Here is a 17,796-nt window from a genome sequence, read left to right on the forward strand (position 1 = left end):
CAATATCGTGATGTGAGTGTATTCAATATTAACTATTGTGTATATTTACCTTGTTTTTTGTTTTTTCTATTAAATTGTGTAACGATTAATACCATGAGTGTATATCTAATATGTATATTGCATCTAATATATAATATGAGGAGCTCAGACGCAAAAACCTCTAAGTGCCATCTGAAATTTCCATAGAAAGTGAGCATTTTTCTCAACCTCCTTTGTTTATGTTGAGATATTTCACTTTAAAGAACAGGAAAAGAACTTTATTACACAGTATTGCACAATCTACACACAGGAGCCTGCTAAAAATGCTAATTTTAGAGGAACATTTCAGGCAGCATTTAAAGGTTTTTGCATCTAAACTCTTCATGCACAGAATATTGCAGGCAGAAAGCTATCTTCATCTGTACAAAGGTTTAATAATATTGCACAAAAGTCTCGGCGGAAGTGACTTAATAGCGCTGCATGCAGCAGAATAATGCACATTTAATTGCTTAAAATGTAAGTTTCATAAGATATCTGAAAACATAATTCTTTGGTAAATGCACATTATTTGCACACAGTGCTGGTGAGTTCTCTGTGTGAGTTTGATTAGCCTCAATCTCTGCAGTTTTACGAATATTTCGTCTTCACTTATTTTGCTGCTGTTTTCAGCCGGTTGTCTGCTCATTTGAGCTGAAGGTGGACAGAAAATCGCAAAGCGACATCATTTGACACAGATTAAAGCCGATTATGAGTGAAGTGTAAAAAAGAAATGGATTCAAACCTGAAATGTTGAAGGGTTTGGATTGTTGGGCTGACGGAACCGCCGAGCTTAAACTCGTCAGGAATGGATCAAAATGAATAATAAAAAGAGTCCATTTATTGAAGGTAAAATGCTATTTTCATTTTTGTGTGTTAATTTTGTGCTATAATATAATTTGATGTGCTGTTCGTCCATTGCAAGTGTGAATGTGACCATATTACCATGTATAATCATGTCAGTTTTCACCGTGTGCTAGCGTTAGCTCGTGTGCTAACCGAGCAGCTCCATTCACACAGAAAATATAAACACGTGAGCTTATTAAACGATAAATAACCTTAAGTTAAAGCTCATGATTTCACATATGTGTATTTTATAGGTCTGTCTTCGTGTTTGAGCTTGTGTTGCTATAAATCGATGCTGAATCACAATGAGGCCTGATGCTATACGACGACATAAACAAACTTCAGAAAACGTTATCTTACAGCGTTATTTTAAAGCTCCTTGCCTTGTGCTGCATCAAAACCAAACAAGACTTTGCTTATTTTCATTATTCGACATTGTCTTCGGGTTTTTAAACAATGTTTGTTATAGATTTTGGGCCCTTCAGCCTGGTACAGAAATATCATTAACTTGCACAATAATATTTGTTCTTCTGTCGTATGAATGAGCAGATGAGAGAGTTAAGATGCAAAAACCTCTGTTATATTAGCGTTTTTCTCAGATTTGTGTGTATATAAGTTCAGCCATTTCACTTTATATATATATATATATATATATATATATATATATATATATATATATATATATATATATATATATATATATATATATATATATATATATATATATATATGAGCAATTCCAGCGTTATGGATGTGACATTTTCAGTAAAAACTCAAAACATAAATTCACACAGAAAGCACATGCTAACATTATATTAAATCTTTTGTTTATTTTTTCCAGAAAATCTGACAACAGTTAGGGGACCAGAAAAATATCAATCTGTAAACATGTTTTGTACTTGTATAAAGAAAAATAAACATGCGTTATGGATGTGACAAAAATGTATAGGTTATTTTTTATTGTCATTAAACTGAAATAACTGAACACAAACAAACGAGGCAGAGACAATTGGTTCATTTTAGAGGAAACTTTATGATGGCACTAGTTTTCAAGGTTTACTGCGGTTTGGAAAAGTCAAGGTTTTAAAACCGCCACAATTTTCTGCAGAACAGTTCCTATGAGTTATGTAAAAAAATGTTTTAAACTTTTTTTTTCTTTAGGTTTTAGGACAACAGTATCTCCAGCAGAAAAGATATCCAAAAAATGCCATTTTAAATTGTTAAGAAATCAGTGTTTTAGAAACTAACGAAGACAGCAAAAGTCAATGCTTGATTTGAAATTGTTAATTATTCAGCCTGACATGTTTACAGCTCTAAAATTCTTTAAATGTTTCTCAAATTAAACTATATTGAGTTCAAAGGGGAACACATTTGGTTGTTTTTTTCCCCAGATATTTAAAAAGAATATATTTTAGAGCAGTATTAATTACAATAACGTGAAATCATGATGTTTTTATCCAAGGTTTTCATACCGAGAATCTAATAACAGCCCATGCCTAAATGGCACTCACTTAAACGTTTTTGCATCTGAATTATTCTTACATTTACACACACACACACACACACACACACACACACACACACACACACACACACACACGCACTAGGGCTGAACGATATTGAAAAAGTTGCTATATTTTATTTGCCTGCGCAAATGGTGGTGCAGTAGGTAGTGCTGTCACCTCAAAGCAAGAATGTCGCTTTTTCAAGCCTCAGCTGGGTCAGTTGGCGTTTCTGTGTGGAGTTTGCATGTTCTCCCTGTGTTCGCGTGTGTGTTCTGGTTTCCCCCACAGTCCAAAGACATGCAGCACAGGTGAATTGGGTAGGCTAAATTGTCTGTAGTGTATGAGTGTGTGTGGGTGTTTCCCAGAGATGGGTTGCAGCTGGAAGGGCATCCACTGTGTAAAAACATGCTGGATAAGTTGGCGGTTCATTCCGCTGTGGCGACCCCGGATTAATAAAGGGATTAAGCTAAAAAAAAAAAATGATGAATGAATGAATGCATATGGTTTGATTACCTCTGACGTTTTTTTGGGGAATCTAACAGTATTAGGGTACAGAAATTAGGGGTATTAGGGTACCTTCACGGCCAATCACAGTCATTTCTGTTGAGCACACAATGGCAAATCAGCTGTGTTTAAGGAAACACTTCAATGTTACCGGGAAATGGACGTTTTTAAAATATCAATATAGATTTTTACCGAATTCCAATATCGTGACAACCCTAGCCGCTTAACATTTAGTAGGATAGTAGTTGAGTTTAGGTATTGGGTATTAGGATATAAAATAAGATCTTACCTTTACTAATAAAGAGCCAACATCTTAATAATAAGCAGGTGATAGTTAATAGTGCGATTTGTTTCCTAAAGGGATAGTTCACCCAAAAACGAAAATGTACTCTCCCTCAAGAGTTTTCAAAATGGTTTGAGTTTTTTTTTCTCCAGTTAAACACAAAAGATGATTTTTGCTGCAGCTCTGACCTCATTCATAGGAAAAGCAAATACCATATAAGTCAGTGGTCTCAGCATTTCTCAAAGTGTCTTCTTTTATGTTCTACAGAAGAAAAAACTCAAGTTAAGGGGTGAGCAAACGATGATCCAATTGTATTTTTTGTGTGAACTGACCCTTTTAAATAAAGTGTTTCCTTTATTTGTTCTGAAGCATTTCTCCTGGACATTGCACTGATGCGCTGTTCTCGTGTGTTTGATAGCTCTGGATAAATGTGAGGACAGGAGAGATGGAGGCTTTAAGCAGACCTGGAGGTGTTCTCTCTCAGATGATAGTGAGGACGACAGCAGACATGAGTAAGGCCATTCAGCAGAGCAGCTTATAGGACACAGAAAAACATCAAGGCCAGAGAGGGAGAGAGATCTGCAAATGTGTTTTAATGACACGGTGGAATATAGCGCAGCTCGATTATGGAAGGGATCACTATTATTTTGATCAAAATTTGGTGTCGGATAAGGAAAATGTTGTGGTTTTCTTCACCTGTAAATGGATCCTTGTCAGGGTCTTCTTTTTGAAAAAGAAAAAAAAAATGAGTTCGAGACAGATTAGCGTCAGATAACGGCAGCCAGAGGAGAAAACAACATCAAATTTACTGTCTGACCTTCATACACTCTGCATTACAAACCCATAGCATAAGCAGTAATACATACATAAATACATAGAAATATACGTACCAGGGGCCTCATGTACGAAGACTTGCGTGGAAATCTTACTAAAACATTGCGTACGCACAAAGCTGTAAATGTGCGTACGCAGTAAAAAATTCAGATGTATGAAACAGTGCATACGCCGAATCACTCGCATATTCTGTTTGTACATCTGAATGAACATGAAACTGAGCGCAACATGCACGAGCGCAAAACCCCTCCCCCGTATGAATATGCTAATGACTCTACTTTGGCAAAACCCAACGAAAAAGCAATGACAAAATCAAGCAAGAAGAGAAACTGTGAACAGAATGGGAATTGGAGGTGCTGCTTTCGAAGGTAGACCGGAGGAAAGCGGTGTTATTTGCAAGTTTGTTCTCCGTAATTAACAACAAAAGAAAAAAAAGAGTATGAGAGTTTAGCTGACGCGGTTAACACGGTTGAGTTTGAACATTGCACTGAGTGGATTAAAATAGAAATAGTGAGATGTATAAGTGCAAAATGTTGTAGTGCCTGTAACAGCCTCAGTGGCGCAGCTCGTAAAGCGCATGGCAACATGTTTTGACACGTTCAAGCTTGAACACGGTTCGAATCCAGCGTTTGAGGAACTCATTCTTCTTTTTTTCCCCCGCTACATATCAGATTTTGCCTACTATTTATCACGAGGAAGACAAGTAGAAATCATTAATAAGTCTGTGCATCATATTTTATCTGCACATTTATTGAATGGAAATGTTTCTGATTCACGCATGCAAATTCGTCTTCAGATGGCGCGTTTATAGCAATGTGCGTGCAGTCGATCGCTCAGATTACATTGGGAAAACAGGCGACCGCTGCAAATTGTGCTTTAATGTTTGGCTGGTCAACTGTATGGTATGGAAACCTTATATACCAGCTAGATGAACCCGTCTCATACAGCTGCCATTGCAAGGCTCAGACACTTTGTAGTGTGCAATTTAACACAAATGCCTCTAGGAGTCGCCAATGGAAATAAAACAGACACGCACAAAAAATGCATGTACGCCAGCCATGAAGTTGGCGTGGACCAGCGTTCATTTCATCGTTAATAAATCCAAACGTGAGCGTGAAACCTGGCGTACGCAAAGTTTTTGTGCGTGCACAGTGTTGATACATGAGGCCCCTGGTCTTGACAATAAGCACTGCGCGATGGCCTGGGGCCAGAGTGCGAGACGCTTAGGACAGTCGATGGGATCTGCCTTGTCACTAATGTGTAATTTGGCTGTAACTGTTTATCAATTGCGTGCAAAAAAGAAAAAGAGGGTCGCACACCGGACATCAAATGGCAGTATGTGGCGCGGCAGAAATTTGAGCTGCGCCATGCATTTTAGAATTGTAAACATGCATTTCTTTTACGGTACACACCGACGTCGCAAGTAGCGAGCTTTTCACGGTGCCCAGCTATGAGTCAAGACACAGGTGTGAGTTTCTGCCACACCACAGAGCGCCATCTGAATAGTTTTATTTTAAATAACATGCGAATGGTGTGTGTTTGTGTTGTGTGGGTCATCTCAAAACCCGCAGTCCCTGGCTTGGGGTGGTTAAAGCATTTGGCATTTGTTGCATGCAATTCTCTAAAGCCTATATAAATATTTGGGAATATCTATTTTCATATTATTTTTAAGTGAAACTGACTGATGCTTTATCTTTAATGGTGAACTTTGTCATATCCCACAGCCCTACGAGTGATCAAATCTAGTGTGAAAACATCCTCTCTCTCTCTCTCTCTCTCTCTCTCTCTCTCTGTTTTCTTAGTGCCGCCCTTGTGACCATGGAGCGAGTGAGTGGCCAGCAGGAGCTTTCATCTGAGGGAATAAAGGTTTACGCTCTCTTATTATATTTCTGTTGTCTTCCTTTCTGTTCTGTTTTCTTTCTTCATACCTGTAAATTACTACTAGTACTAGCCCCAGGCATATCACCCAGTTACTCACTGAAGCTTAGCAGGGCTGAGCCTGGTCAGTACCTGGATGGGAGACCACATGGGAAAGCTAGGTTGCAGTTGGAAGTGGTATTAGTAAACTGACTGCCATACATTTTACCTTGGTTTACCCACAGAAGTGTAATTGTGTGAAACTGTGCAGAATCCCATTACAAAGTCCATATTCTGGTCATATGTTTACCCACACAGGGTTTACCAGTTGTGTTCCAGAATGTGAAGTGATATCTAATCTACATGTGTTTTTTGCAGACTCCTTCATCCACGAAGCGCTTCAGTGCTAACGGGTCTGTGGAGACTCATGATCGACGTCCACATCAGTTAAAACCCCTCAACAGAACCGGCAAGCTTAGGTGATGCATTGAAAAACTACTTTATTATTATTATTATTATTATTATTATTATTTAGTAACGTTAAAAAAATAGTGGCTTTTTAATATATTTTTGATGCAATTTAGTTATATGCTTATTAAAATGTTTTATTATTATGTAAAGGATTGACTCCATTTTGCAATTGTTTTTGCAGTTGTTTTAGATCCTGTCTAGGACTAATTGGAAAATTATTTCACTCTCGTTGACAGAATATTTAGCTTGTGTTTGTTGAATGCCTTTTTTCCCATGAATGTTAAGAAAGATGAATAAATACTGACATAAATGTATTGTTTATGTCAGTAAATACATTAACATTAACTAATACTACCTTATTGTAAAGTGCTACCAAATAATAATAATAATGATGTTTCAGTCCGGCTGTTCTCAGGCTTTAAAACTTTTTCTTAAAGATGCTGTATGGAAGTTTTTGACTCTTCTAAAGCATAAAACACCATCATATGTGTGCAGATATTTCAGAAACATGCTCACTGAACATTCTTGTTTATCTGAAAAACTATGCTGAAGTTAGATATTCTGCTATGTGGATGTGCATTATGTGCCAGAACGTCTTTGTTTTGGCCTCTATAACCTGCCCACTGCCAGTTTAGCCAATTATATTTCAGCCCCTGGGGTTGCCTCGGTGGAAAACAGTGTATTTCATTCATTCGTTCTGTCAGGAAGGCTCTCAGAGTGTGCGTCTGTGACTGAAATCTGACCTCTGATGCACAGTAGCAGACTCCGAAATGAGACTCAGATTCAGAGTTCCACATGAGGTTATTAATTAGCAAATAATATAAATATTACGAGTGTAAACATTAGGTGAGCAGTTCACATTGTAACCCCGTGTCCTAACAACACACTACATGACGAGATACACAGTGATGAGCAGTTTGGCTGTTTGCACCAGACGTAACAGGACAGAAGTGTAAACACAGCCATTCAGAAGCACAGAATAGTGCACTCACTGCACTCCAGCACAATACTGAGCTTTATCATCTAATGAACACATATTAAAGCTCTTTAACATGATTAAATGTAGATGCTGAATCACTGATATTTGTTGGTTTGCACCGAGTCTCCGTTCTGAAGTTCAGTTTCAGATGGTTTATTTCATTCTCCAGATCTGAGCTGAACTATCTGCTGCTGCTGTCAGTAGTATGGCAATAAATGTCATGTCAGACTCACATTATTAGCATTTAACACTGAATAAAGCACATGAGCTGAACCTGAGCTGATCACTGTCAGTTTTCTGTTGTTCAGCTGTGAGGATCAGAAGCCGTTTCTAAAATATAGATTTCAGGTGTTGGTTAGGACAAAAACTAAAAAAATATTCCTTCTGTTGCATACCGCAACTTTTAATTAGAACATGACTTAAATCAACCTTTTAGGCTTGATAGTCAGGCACACTCCTGTTGATGTCGTCAATCTGGCAACCTGCACTTGCGTTTGTTTTGAACCAGGAGTGCAATACCTAGCTCAACCACTGGGTGTCTAACTTGCTAACTGCACCTTTAAAAATATGCCATAACACATGGTAAAAGATACTTTTTCTGAGTTATTCATTATTTGTATTTTCAAATTAACATTTTATCTTAATGCTTTCTGCTGTTTTTTCATCCTCTCGCAGTGACGCGGCTCATTCGGTCAGCATGTCTCCGCTCCCCAATCGAACCAGCTTTCTGATCATGAGTCCTGCGCCTCAAGCTGTGGTGGTTCAGGGGCGGGTCTTCCAGCATGCGCAGCTCTCTACTCCAATCAGAAAGCTAGAGCACAGGTATGGCTTCACCGAGGGGCTGATGTTGGATTGTGTGCTGTTCCTGCATCTTATTTGAAATGCAATGCATGATAAACATATGCTACATCCCAATTTGCATACTATCCATCATAAATCGTATATGAAAACAGAATTGGTGTCTCCAAAATCTTTGATCATGCATTAGTAAATGTTGAACTATGATTAAAAAACTGTGCAAGTATTGTTCATTATTAGTTCATATTAGTAAATACATGAGCTAATGAAACCCTTTTATAAAGTATGACCAAAATAAAGATGTAATTGTTTATGGTTTGTTTGTTTGCTTTTAAATGTAGTGAATTTCATGTATTTCTTATGCGTTCTGTATCCGTCCTTCAGATCCGATTTGATCCAGAGAGGCCAGATGGACAGCATTGTTCTCACCTGTCCTGAGATTTCAGGTAAGCCGATGACCTGAACCAGTGATCTTGCTTAATAATTCAAAAGAAAAGTCTTCTGATGCTGCTGAAGGAAAGAGAAAATCAACATGTATTTATTTTTTAGAGAGTTACTTCATGAGCTGTTAAAGGCACAGTTCACCCAAAAATGATCTGTCATCATTTGCTCACCATCTGGTTGTTTCAGTCCTGTATAGATGTCTTTGTTCTGCTCAACACAGAGGAATATATTTGGAAGGTTGCCATTAACCAAGCACACCTCGCCACACATATTTACTCGAGGATTAAAAGCTATTGCGGGATTCGCATGTATACTGACATCCTTCCAAATGTGTTTCTTTGTGTTGAGCAAAAACAAAGACATTTATATAGGACTTGAACAACCTGACAATGAGCAAATGGCAGATTTGTTAATTTCAAGTGAACTATCCCTTTAAACTAATGGTCAAGCTTTAGTTTAAATGGATTAAAAATGTGTGATCAATTTCCTAACATGATTGTCAGAAAAATGAGTTGAACAATATCGCATATTGGATATTCGACAAATATTGTCAATACCTTTTTAAAAGTGTTTTTTGGTATGTCATAAAAGTATCTTTCAAAGAAATATAATTTGTTGTCCTGCCAATAAAGAAGTGATGATGTAAACCTTGTTGAGTCCGATCCTCGGGAACACCTGCAGTGTTGGAATATTTCAAGTTCCAAAATTATTATCCCAATAGTTTTGACGTGCTGAGCAGACAACAACAACAACAACAAAAAACTTACGAATAGCCTAATTGAAACCCTTTTTTGGGGAAGGGGGGGGGGCATCTAATCAAGTGAACATTATTTAGCAAGCATGGCTGCTGTTCTCCTGTACCTTCTTAGATCCAGGAGACCTCAGTATTAAGAGACGTGTTCACCAGAAGCGGCGGATCGGTGAGAGTCCTGTGACTGTGAGCCAAGTGGTCGAGGTGAGACACTTTAAGACAATTAAAAGTGCCATTTGTGTAGCTTTTCCTTTTTCATGTTTAAAAGAGCATTTGTGTTGGCTATAGGCTAATTTTACAGCTTCCCCTAGTGTTAAACTGTTCAGTTTTACCATTTCTGAATCCATTCAGCTGATGTCTGTGTGTGGCGGGAGCACTTTTAGCTTAGCATAAATCATTGAATCAGATTAGACCGTTAGCATCTTAAAAATGGCCAGCATGTTCAGATAACTCTCCTGCTTAAAGTTATATTTAAAGGAACAGGTATATACAGGTGGTGTATACACTACTTTCAAAAGTCTTTTGGTGGATCTCAGTTGTAAGCGCAGCAAATAATATCTGGACTTCTAGTTGATGATGTGTAAAAGTGTCAGAAGGTGGATCGGTGTGATCACAAGGTGGATTGTACCAGCCTGATCAAACGAGGAAACTTAAGTATTTTACGTTTTGTCAGTTTAGTGGCTAATTCGTTCGAGTTCAGTCGTATGAAAACGTACGATTTTAAAAAGAAGGCGTGGCACCCAACCCCTAATTCCAACCGTCATTGGGTGATGAGCAAATCGTACTAAATTGTATGAATTAGAATTCATACAAATTAGCTACTAATTTCAAATCTACTAGCCGGGCTTCCAGCTAACTCTATCAAACCTCTTCAGCTGCTTCAGAACGCAGCAGCTCGAGTGGTCTTTAATGAACCTAAAAGAGCACATGTCACTCCGCTGCTCATCCGTTTGCACTGGCTGCCAGTTGATGCTCGCATCAAATTCAAAACTCTGATGTTTGCTTACAAAGCGACTTCTGGCTTTGCTCCTTCTTATCTGCTCTCACTTCTGCAGATGTATGTGCCCTCCAGAAACTTGCGTTCTGTGAATGAACGTCGCCTCGTGGTTCCATCCCAAAGAGGGAAGAAATCACTTTCCCGAACTCTCGCGCTCAATCTGCCCAGTTGGTGGAATGAACTCCCTAACTGCATCAGAACGGCAGAGTCACTCGCTGTCTTCAAGAAACCACTAACAACTCAATTATTTAGTCTCCACTTCCCTTCCCAATCTGCAATTGCCTCTCTTGATATACCACTAACTGTACTCAAAAAAAATAAAAATAAAAAAAATTACTAATGCTTTCCTTCTTAGACTTTACAGACCTGAAACTCGCCTACAGCACTTATTCATTGTTGCTCTTATATTTGTATAAATTGCTTTCTTGTCCTCATTTGTAAGTCGCTTTGGATAAAAGCGTCTGCTAAATGACTAAATGTAAATCAAAAAGTTACGAATTGCCATGAGATTGCGTTGGATCATACGCATGAAAGGGTTAACTCTAAGGGGAGGTTGTAAATATTTCAAAATAAATATTTCAATATGTCAAATAAAAAGTTGTCCTTTCATAAATATCTCATTACTATTTGTACTGTCCCAGCAGCCCCTTCAGCCTGACGATTACCTGACAGTGTGTGGTGAATGTGGCCAGCCGAGCGAGGACCATGTGAAATGTGACCACTGTGGGTTTATCCTCCCCAATGAGACTAAGCCCCGTCCTGCCATCCCGTCAGCGCTGCTCCCTCGGCCCTCTATTCGCCCGCAGCCTGCCAGCCTACAGATAAGTAAAGGCTTTTATGAGTGCTCTCAGCAGCTGGATGTGATCGTCAACCCCTCGGTGCGGATCACCCCTGGGAATCTGCTCTTCCCGCACAACGGCAGACCTTCCGGAAGCCTGGCCTGTAATGGACACAAGGCGGCCGGAGGAGCCAAGCAGCAGCTCAACAAACCGTGTGAATTAAATGACCCCAGTGAGTACACGTGTCTTCATACTCGCACATCACATTCAGTTGAAGTCACAATCATCCGCACGCTGGTGAATTTTATTTATTTATTTATTTTTCAACTATTTCCTCAAAGCAGGGAGTTGTTCACAGTATTTTTTTCACAGTTCACATTAGTTTTATTTGGGCTAGAATAAAAGCAGTTTTTAATTGTTTTAAAGCCATTTTTAGCTCAATATTATTCGCCCCTTCAGCTATATTAGTGTTGGATTGTCTCCAGAACAAACCACTGTTATACAATGACTTGCCTAATTACCCTAACTTTACCCTAATTACCCTAGTGAAGCCTTTACATGTCACTTTAAGCTGAACACTAGTGTCTTGAAGAATATCTAGTCTAATAGTATGTATGTGTGTGTATACCCTACTGAAAAAAACAGCTTAAACCAGCCTAGGCTGGTTGGCTGGTTTTAGCTATTCGACCAGTCTGGTTTTAGAGGGGTTTTGGCCATTTCCAGGCTGGTTTCCAGGCTGGTTTCCAGCCTGGTCTTAGCTGGTCAGGCTGGTTGATGACCAGCTAAAACCAGCTTGACCAGCCTAGCCAGGATGGGAGCGGAGCCAAAACCAGCTATATCCATCTTAAACCAGGCTAGTCAAGCTGGTTTTAGCTGGTTTTAGCAGGTTTTAGCTGGATTTAGCTGGTCATTTTCCAGCCATTAGCTAAGACCAGGCTGAAAAGGGCTGGAAACCAGCCTGGAAATGGCCAAAACCCCTCTAAAACCAGGCTGGTCGACCAATATATATGCATGTATGAATTAATATTTGTGTGTGTTTCCCATCAAATCTTTTGACCAATCAAATGCTCTCTAATATCTGACATGCCCCGCCCCCTTCAAAATGCTTCTCATTTGCTTTTCACTTGATGATCTTGAGCTCAACCACTTTAAAACTTAATGCTTTTGGCTGTTTTTTTTTTTAAAGGGGAGGGGCTACTTTATGTCCCAACCTGTCTTCATGTTTCAGTTAAGATTAGATCAGGCCTTTAATAAGAAATTTTATACATTTTTTTTAAATTAGTAATATCAAAGAGCTTGGAATCGACATGCAATAGACTGTTCCATTGCAACAGCAGCACCTAGCAACAGCCTTGCGATTCCATCATTTTGGAGTGAAAGCGATCGGCTGTCCATTGGATCTTATTGCCACATGTGCAACAGCAGCAATTCAGATGTGTGTCGTTGATGATGATGTTTTGATAAATTTCAGTTGTGCTGTCGAGTGATGAAGACGACGAGAGCGATAACATGAGCAGCACGGGGACAGCGAACCGATTGGACAGCGTGTCTCCGCGGCCGGCAGACTCCGCCCACTCCTCTCCAGCGCCCTCTGATGGACGGTTGGAGGCGGTGGTGAAAGCAGCAGGTGAACACGAGGATTCGAGCGCTGACTTTTTCACACACACAAACCACAGGAACCTGCTGCCCAGGAGGAACCGCATGAAAGATCCGGTGAGCTCTTTTTACGTGATTAGATCCGGCAGAGTTTAATGTGAACTCATGTCATGGCCCGTTTTCACTGACTGGTATGGTACGGTACAAGAACAAGGTTTGTCTAAGCTCGGGTCGACCATGGCTCGTTATTTTATGCATAAAGGATTACGATGTAATGTCTCTGCTGTGTGTTTAAAACACGGCCGTTTCTTTGTCTTTATTCTTCTGCTTGTATATGCACGAGTGATGCTTCTCCGTACACCAATAGCATTCAACTGCGTGTCTAGCTCCGCCTTTTGGTACTTTTGTGTCGTGCTAGGTACCCTTTGCAAAGGGTGCCCAAAAAGTGGTACAGTACGGTTCGCTTTTAGGTACCATTTGACAGTGGAAACCATACTGTACCACTCAGTGAAAACGGCCCATTATTGTGACAGTGACATCTGGGAGAGTTACAGTGTGGAGAAGCCACAAAGAACACTTTAGTTCAAGTAACAATTCACACCATTTACCACATAATTTATTACCTGCTTATTATTAAGATATATTTTAACTGTATATTTGCACTTATAAAGTATGATCTTATTTTACATTGCTAGTCCTACCCAATAACCAAACCCAACTACTACCCTACTAACTACTAATATGCAGCTAATTAGTAGATGTTTGAGCTAAAAGTCTTAGTTAAAGATGCTGTATGTAAGTTTTTGACTCTTCTAAAGCATAAAAAAATATGTGTGCAGATATTTCAGAATCATGCTCAGTGAACATTCTTGTTTATCTAAAAAAACAGTGCTGAAGTCAGATATTCTGCTTTGAACATGTGCGTTACGTGCAGGAATTATGCATTACTTGAGTCTGTGGTTTGACCTGAGTGCTTCTGTTGATGTGGTGAATCTGGCAACCTGCGCTTGCGTGTGTTTTGAACCAGGAGTGCAATACCTAGCTCAACCACTGGGTGTCAAACTTGCATACTGCACCTTTAATGCTGCGTTCACACCAGACGTGGAACGCGCGTCAAGTGCGAGTGATTTACATGTTAAGTCAATGCAAACGCGCGAATAGACATCCTGCGGCGCCATACGCACGAATGGCGTGGCGCGAATTGAACATTTTGCGTGTTGTGTCACACGGATCACTATAGTTCGAAAATCTGAACTTCAGTGGACATTCGCGCTGCGTTAACCAATCAGGAGCTTGCTATTGTGGGGGCGTGATTGTGACATATCGCCTGTTGTAGGTGTTCCGCGGCAAATCCTCCAGCCAACAACGACAACAGTTCATCAAACTGGGCTGGGCTCAGTCAGAAGCACCGCTGAAAGCCTCCGTCATCCAGGTTCAGTTCTGGAGGAGTTGATGAGCTCACAGAGCTGGATGCACCTCTGAAAGGATGTAGTAGACTCAGACACGACCCTAAACGTATCGACGCTGTTTTTCAGTCTTCATAAAGCACATAAACACTGTTATTTTCTCAATAAAATCCATGTTAGCCTTTTAGCTATGAAGTCACCGGGCAGACAGAAGCCCTGCCCATCACGCGAATCCGCGTCTGTTCTGAATTTAACGCGCGAATGAAGCGAGTAAACTCTAATGTTCACGCGGCTATTTACGGGCGAATAGCGTGATTTATCCGCGCGTTCCGCGTCAGGTGTGAACACAGCATAATGGTTTGTTAATGACATGAAGTTTACATTAAGGTAACTTTATTAACACTGGTCGGTAATGTATTGTATCTGGAGTGTGTTTCTTTTCTTATTGTTGGCATTTTCCTCTTGTAGTTTGGGAACCTTGTGTCCGATGATGCGACTGTTTCCAAGAGAAGGAAGATAAACCAGGAGCAGAAGTTGAGCAGTATTATTCTGGAGTGCAGGAGCGTGAGGATCGGCACACTGCGCAGGATGGTCACCAAACCTGTAGTGGTGAGACGAAACACAAATCCTTTATAACTTTGATGACAGGGATTCTGCTAATGGGTTTTGGTGGGGCCCTTGTGATATTGACGATTGGTTAAAGCTTGCAGTGCAGCTCAAAACCCCACCAAGCTGGCCGGCTGGATTGAAACGGTGGTGGGCAGAGCTGTTAGTACTGAGATTGTGGTTTGGAACGCAAATTAAAATACATTGCAGGTAAACTAGCGGCTTTGCAACTGGTGTTGGACAGACCTAGGCAGATATTGACCTTTTTTCTTTCGACTTCCCCCTGACACTCCTACCAGACAGCCTCGGCCAAGGCCATTGCTGAGAACAAACATCTTCCCCTGGAGAGCAAGATAAAGAGACGCTCTGAATTCCTCCTCCCTGTCCTAAGGACACCTGCTGAGACTCCTCAAGCTTACACACACACATGTACACAGCTACATATTGACAATCACTGCACCCTCCCACATCCCACGCCTTCATATGCTTATCACCCCGCGCTTTTCAGCTGCAGGATCTACACCGCACTCTCCACACCCCCTGTTTCTCTCCACTGTTGCAATGTTATGTATTTATGTGCTTGTTGCTGAGGCTTCCCCCCTGATTTCACTCTGTCCTACGTTGTCCTGTTTTTAACCTCCTTTCTCTAATATATCTTATTCCCTCTTTCTATGCTTCTTCTCGACTGACTTGTCCTCCCCTGAAATGTGTGATGTTTGTGTATGGTCGGAGGGGTCCAATTTCGCTCCATGTAACAGTGTTGTGACAAATAAAGGCTTCAGCATTTTATTTAGTCACAGAGAAAAGTATTAGACCCTGAAATGCATGCAGTCAGTTTGACCGCTATGGAAATTATCGGTAGAAAAACTCAAAGCTCTTTTGTGTTTTGTAATTTTAACAAAGTAACAATGTTAGAAAGAAATATACACATATTTAGGAAAAGTCAGGGTGTTATAGATGTGTGCGTTTTATTAAAAAGAAAGCATATATAAGGGTTGTTACGATACTGGAATTTGACCAAAACCAATCCATACTGAAATGTTAACGTTTATTTACCATAAACATTTAAGCATGTTTTTAGACAGCGCTGATTCGCCGTTGTGTTCACGTGCTTAACAGAAATGACAGTGATTGGCCGTGAAGGTCTTCAGTTTACTGAACCCACCGCTGTTTACTGAGTGTAACCACAGATACAGGGACACTGGAGCATTTTAAAGTCACGTCGATCAGCTGGTTTGTCTATAAGCTGACATATGAGCGATCCGCTGATGAATCGCAGCTTTAAAACGCTCCAGTGTCCCTGTATCTGTCGATATACTTCGTAAACAGTGGTGAGTTTGGTGAACTGAAGATCTTTGCAGCCAATCACAGTCATTTCTGTTGAACATGTGAACACATTGGCAGATCAGCGCAGTTTAAGAACTGCGCTCAAATGTTAGCTGGAAATGGACATTTTAAAAATATTAGTATTGATTGGTACTGAACTCCAGTATCATGATCACCCTAAAATATATATAGTCATAATGACTATCTCGGTAGTTCTAGTGTTAAAGGGGTCATGAATTGAGAAAGCAAAATGACCTTGATCTTTTGATATTGAAGACATCATAATACTGTGAAAACATCCTGTACGTTTTTAGAGCTCAAAACATTCTAGTTACTCTAAAAACAGCTTATATTAAAGTCAGCCTGCTGAAATAACAGAGAATGAAATGTTCTACTCTGTGATGTAATCGGGTGGATAAGCTCCGCCTCCACTGAAGTTCTACTTGTACTTTTACTCAGCCCTGTTCCTATGCAAACTCAGCCAATCAGAGCAGTGGGCATTCACTTCCGCTATGCCCATTCAGACAGAGCGCTCTGATGAGTGAAATAGTGGTGAGTGAAAGTACGCCAACGCCGATAGCCTAGTGGTCAGTGCTTCGACATACAGCGCAACTCGGTCCACATCAGTTGTTCTATCATGATAAATACCAAAAAAAACAAATCTTAATAAACAAAAGAGTCAAATTATTTGTGAATTATGATGCTTTCATTGTAAAAATATTGATAATATTGTTAGTGGACCTCAGAGAATGACCCTTTTAATAACTTTGAGCAAGAAGACAGAAGACACTCAGTTAGATGACATTCAGTGTTAACAATAATTTATAACCCCAAAAAATGTAGAACAAGAATCATTTATTGACATGTTAAAAGACTCTTACAGTATTATTTCTCTTTATTTTTTTCCTTTTAGTTTACAGTGGATTTCATACAGCTGGAAACCGAAGGTAAGATGCTGCTGAAAAAGGCATTTAACATGTTGTCATGGAAGGACTCTTGATAATATGCAAATGAACAGACTTGATGTGCTTCAGTCTCATTAGTTTGTTTGTTTGTTCTGTGGTGTCCTGCTTGCAGGTCGTGAGGTGGACGTGTTGGAGAGCGTTTCTCTAAAGTCTTCAGAGCTGACCAGATGCGAGTGGTGTAACGTCAAGAAGCTGCCGGTTCTGTTTCTCCAGACCAGCGATCAGGAGTGTCAGCGTTTACAGACTCAGCTGCAGATGTCCCAGGACAGCGGAGGAATCTGGTACGACTGCAACGGCAACAGTGAGTATCCGACCACATAGTATCACACACACCACAGGTGTGACGCACTAAAGCGAAACAAGCAGCGCTTTCATCTAGAGCTGGGCGATTAATCAAGTTGAAATCACAAATGCAACAGATTAAGCTGAACTCTAATTTAAAGAGATTTATTTGTGTAGGGTATCCGTGAACTATAACACTGTGTAGTAAACTTTGCTCTGTGCTGGAGGTTAACCAGTTTTACTGACAAGATGCACATGAAAATGCTCCCACTTTATATTGTCGCTTATACGTATGTACTTACATGGTAACTAGATGTGTAAGTAGTATGTAAAGCCTGGTTTATACTTCTGCGTCAAGTGATCGGCGTGACCTACGGCGCATGCAACGAGTGTAGCTGTGCATTTATACTTCTGCTGCTGTCTCTGTTGGTCTGCATTAACCCTTCCGAAACGCTAGTGGGCAGTGAAGTGTTTGTTTCTCTATGTCGAGTTTCTTCTCTGCTGTTTTGCTTTTCCTGAACACTTCCTGGATGTACAAGTGGCTCAAACTCG

The 17,796-nt window shown here is 40.1% G+C and overlaps 1 protein-coding gene across 8 annotated transcripts in view; it reads left to right on the forward strand.

The window, feature by feature from the left end:
- Window positions 1–437: 437 nt before the first annotated feature.
- senp6a (SUMO specific peptidase 6a) overlaps window positions 438–17,796 on the forward strand; it is a 32,325-nt gene continuing 14,966 nt past the window's right edge. The window contains exons 1-13 of one of the 8 annotated variants that reach the window (XM_021468556.3): window positions 438–562; window positions 649–864; window positions 3,572–3,665; window positions 5,790–5,853; window positions 6,223–6,323; window positions 7,970–8,116; window positions 8,477–8,538; window positions 9,406–9,491; window positions 10,926–11,295; window positions 12,535–12,776; window positions 14,534–14,674; window positions 16,911–16,944; window positions 17,075–17,263. In XM_021468556.3, coding sequence (XP_021324231.2) covers window positions 834–864; window positions 3,572–3,665; window positions 5,790–5,853; window positions 6,223–6,323; window positions 7,970–8,116; window positions 8,477–8,538; window positions 9,406–9,491; window positions 10,926–11,295; window positions 12,535–12,776; window positions 14,534–14,674; window positions 16,911–16,944; window positions 17,075–17,263 — 1,561 coding nt within the window. In that variant the 5' untranslated portion in view covers window positions 438–562; window positions 649–833. The remainder of the gene's footprint in view (window positions 563–648; window positions 865–3,571; window positions 3,666–5,789; window positions 5,854–6,222; window positions 6,324–7,969; window positions 8,117–8,476; window positions 8,539–9,405; window positions 9,492–10,925; window positions 11,296–12,534; window positions 12,777–14,533; window positions 14,675–16,910; window positions 16,945–17,074; window positions 17,264–17,796) is intronic. The other 7 variants (XM_021468559.3, XM_021468558.3, XM_068215595.2 and 4 more) reach the window with 7 other exon arrangements.

This window comes from Danio rerio, chromosome 20, assembly GCF_049306965.1.
Source record: "Danio rerio strain Tuebingen ecotype United States chromosome 20, GRCz12tu, whole genome shotgun sequence".
NCBI classification, from domain to species: Eukaryota; Metazoa; Chordata; class Actinopteri; order Cypriniformes; family Danionidae; genus Danio; species Danio rerio.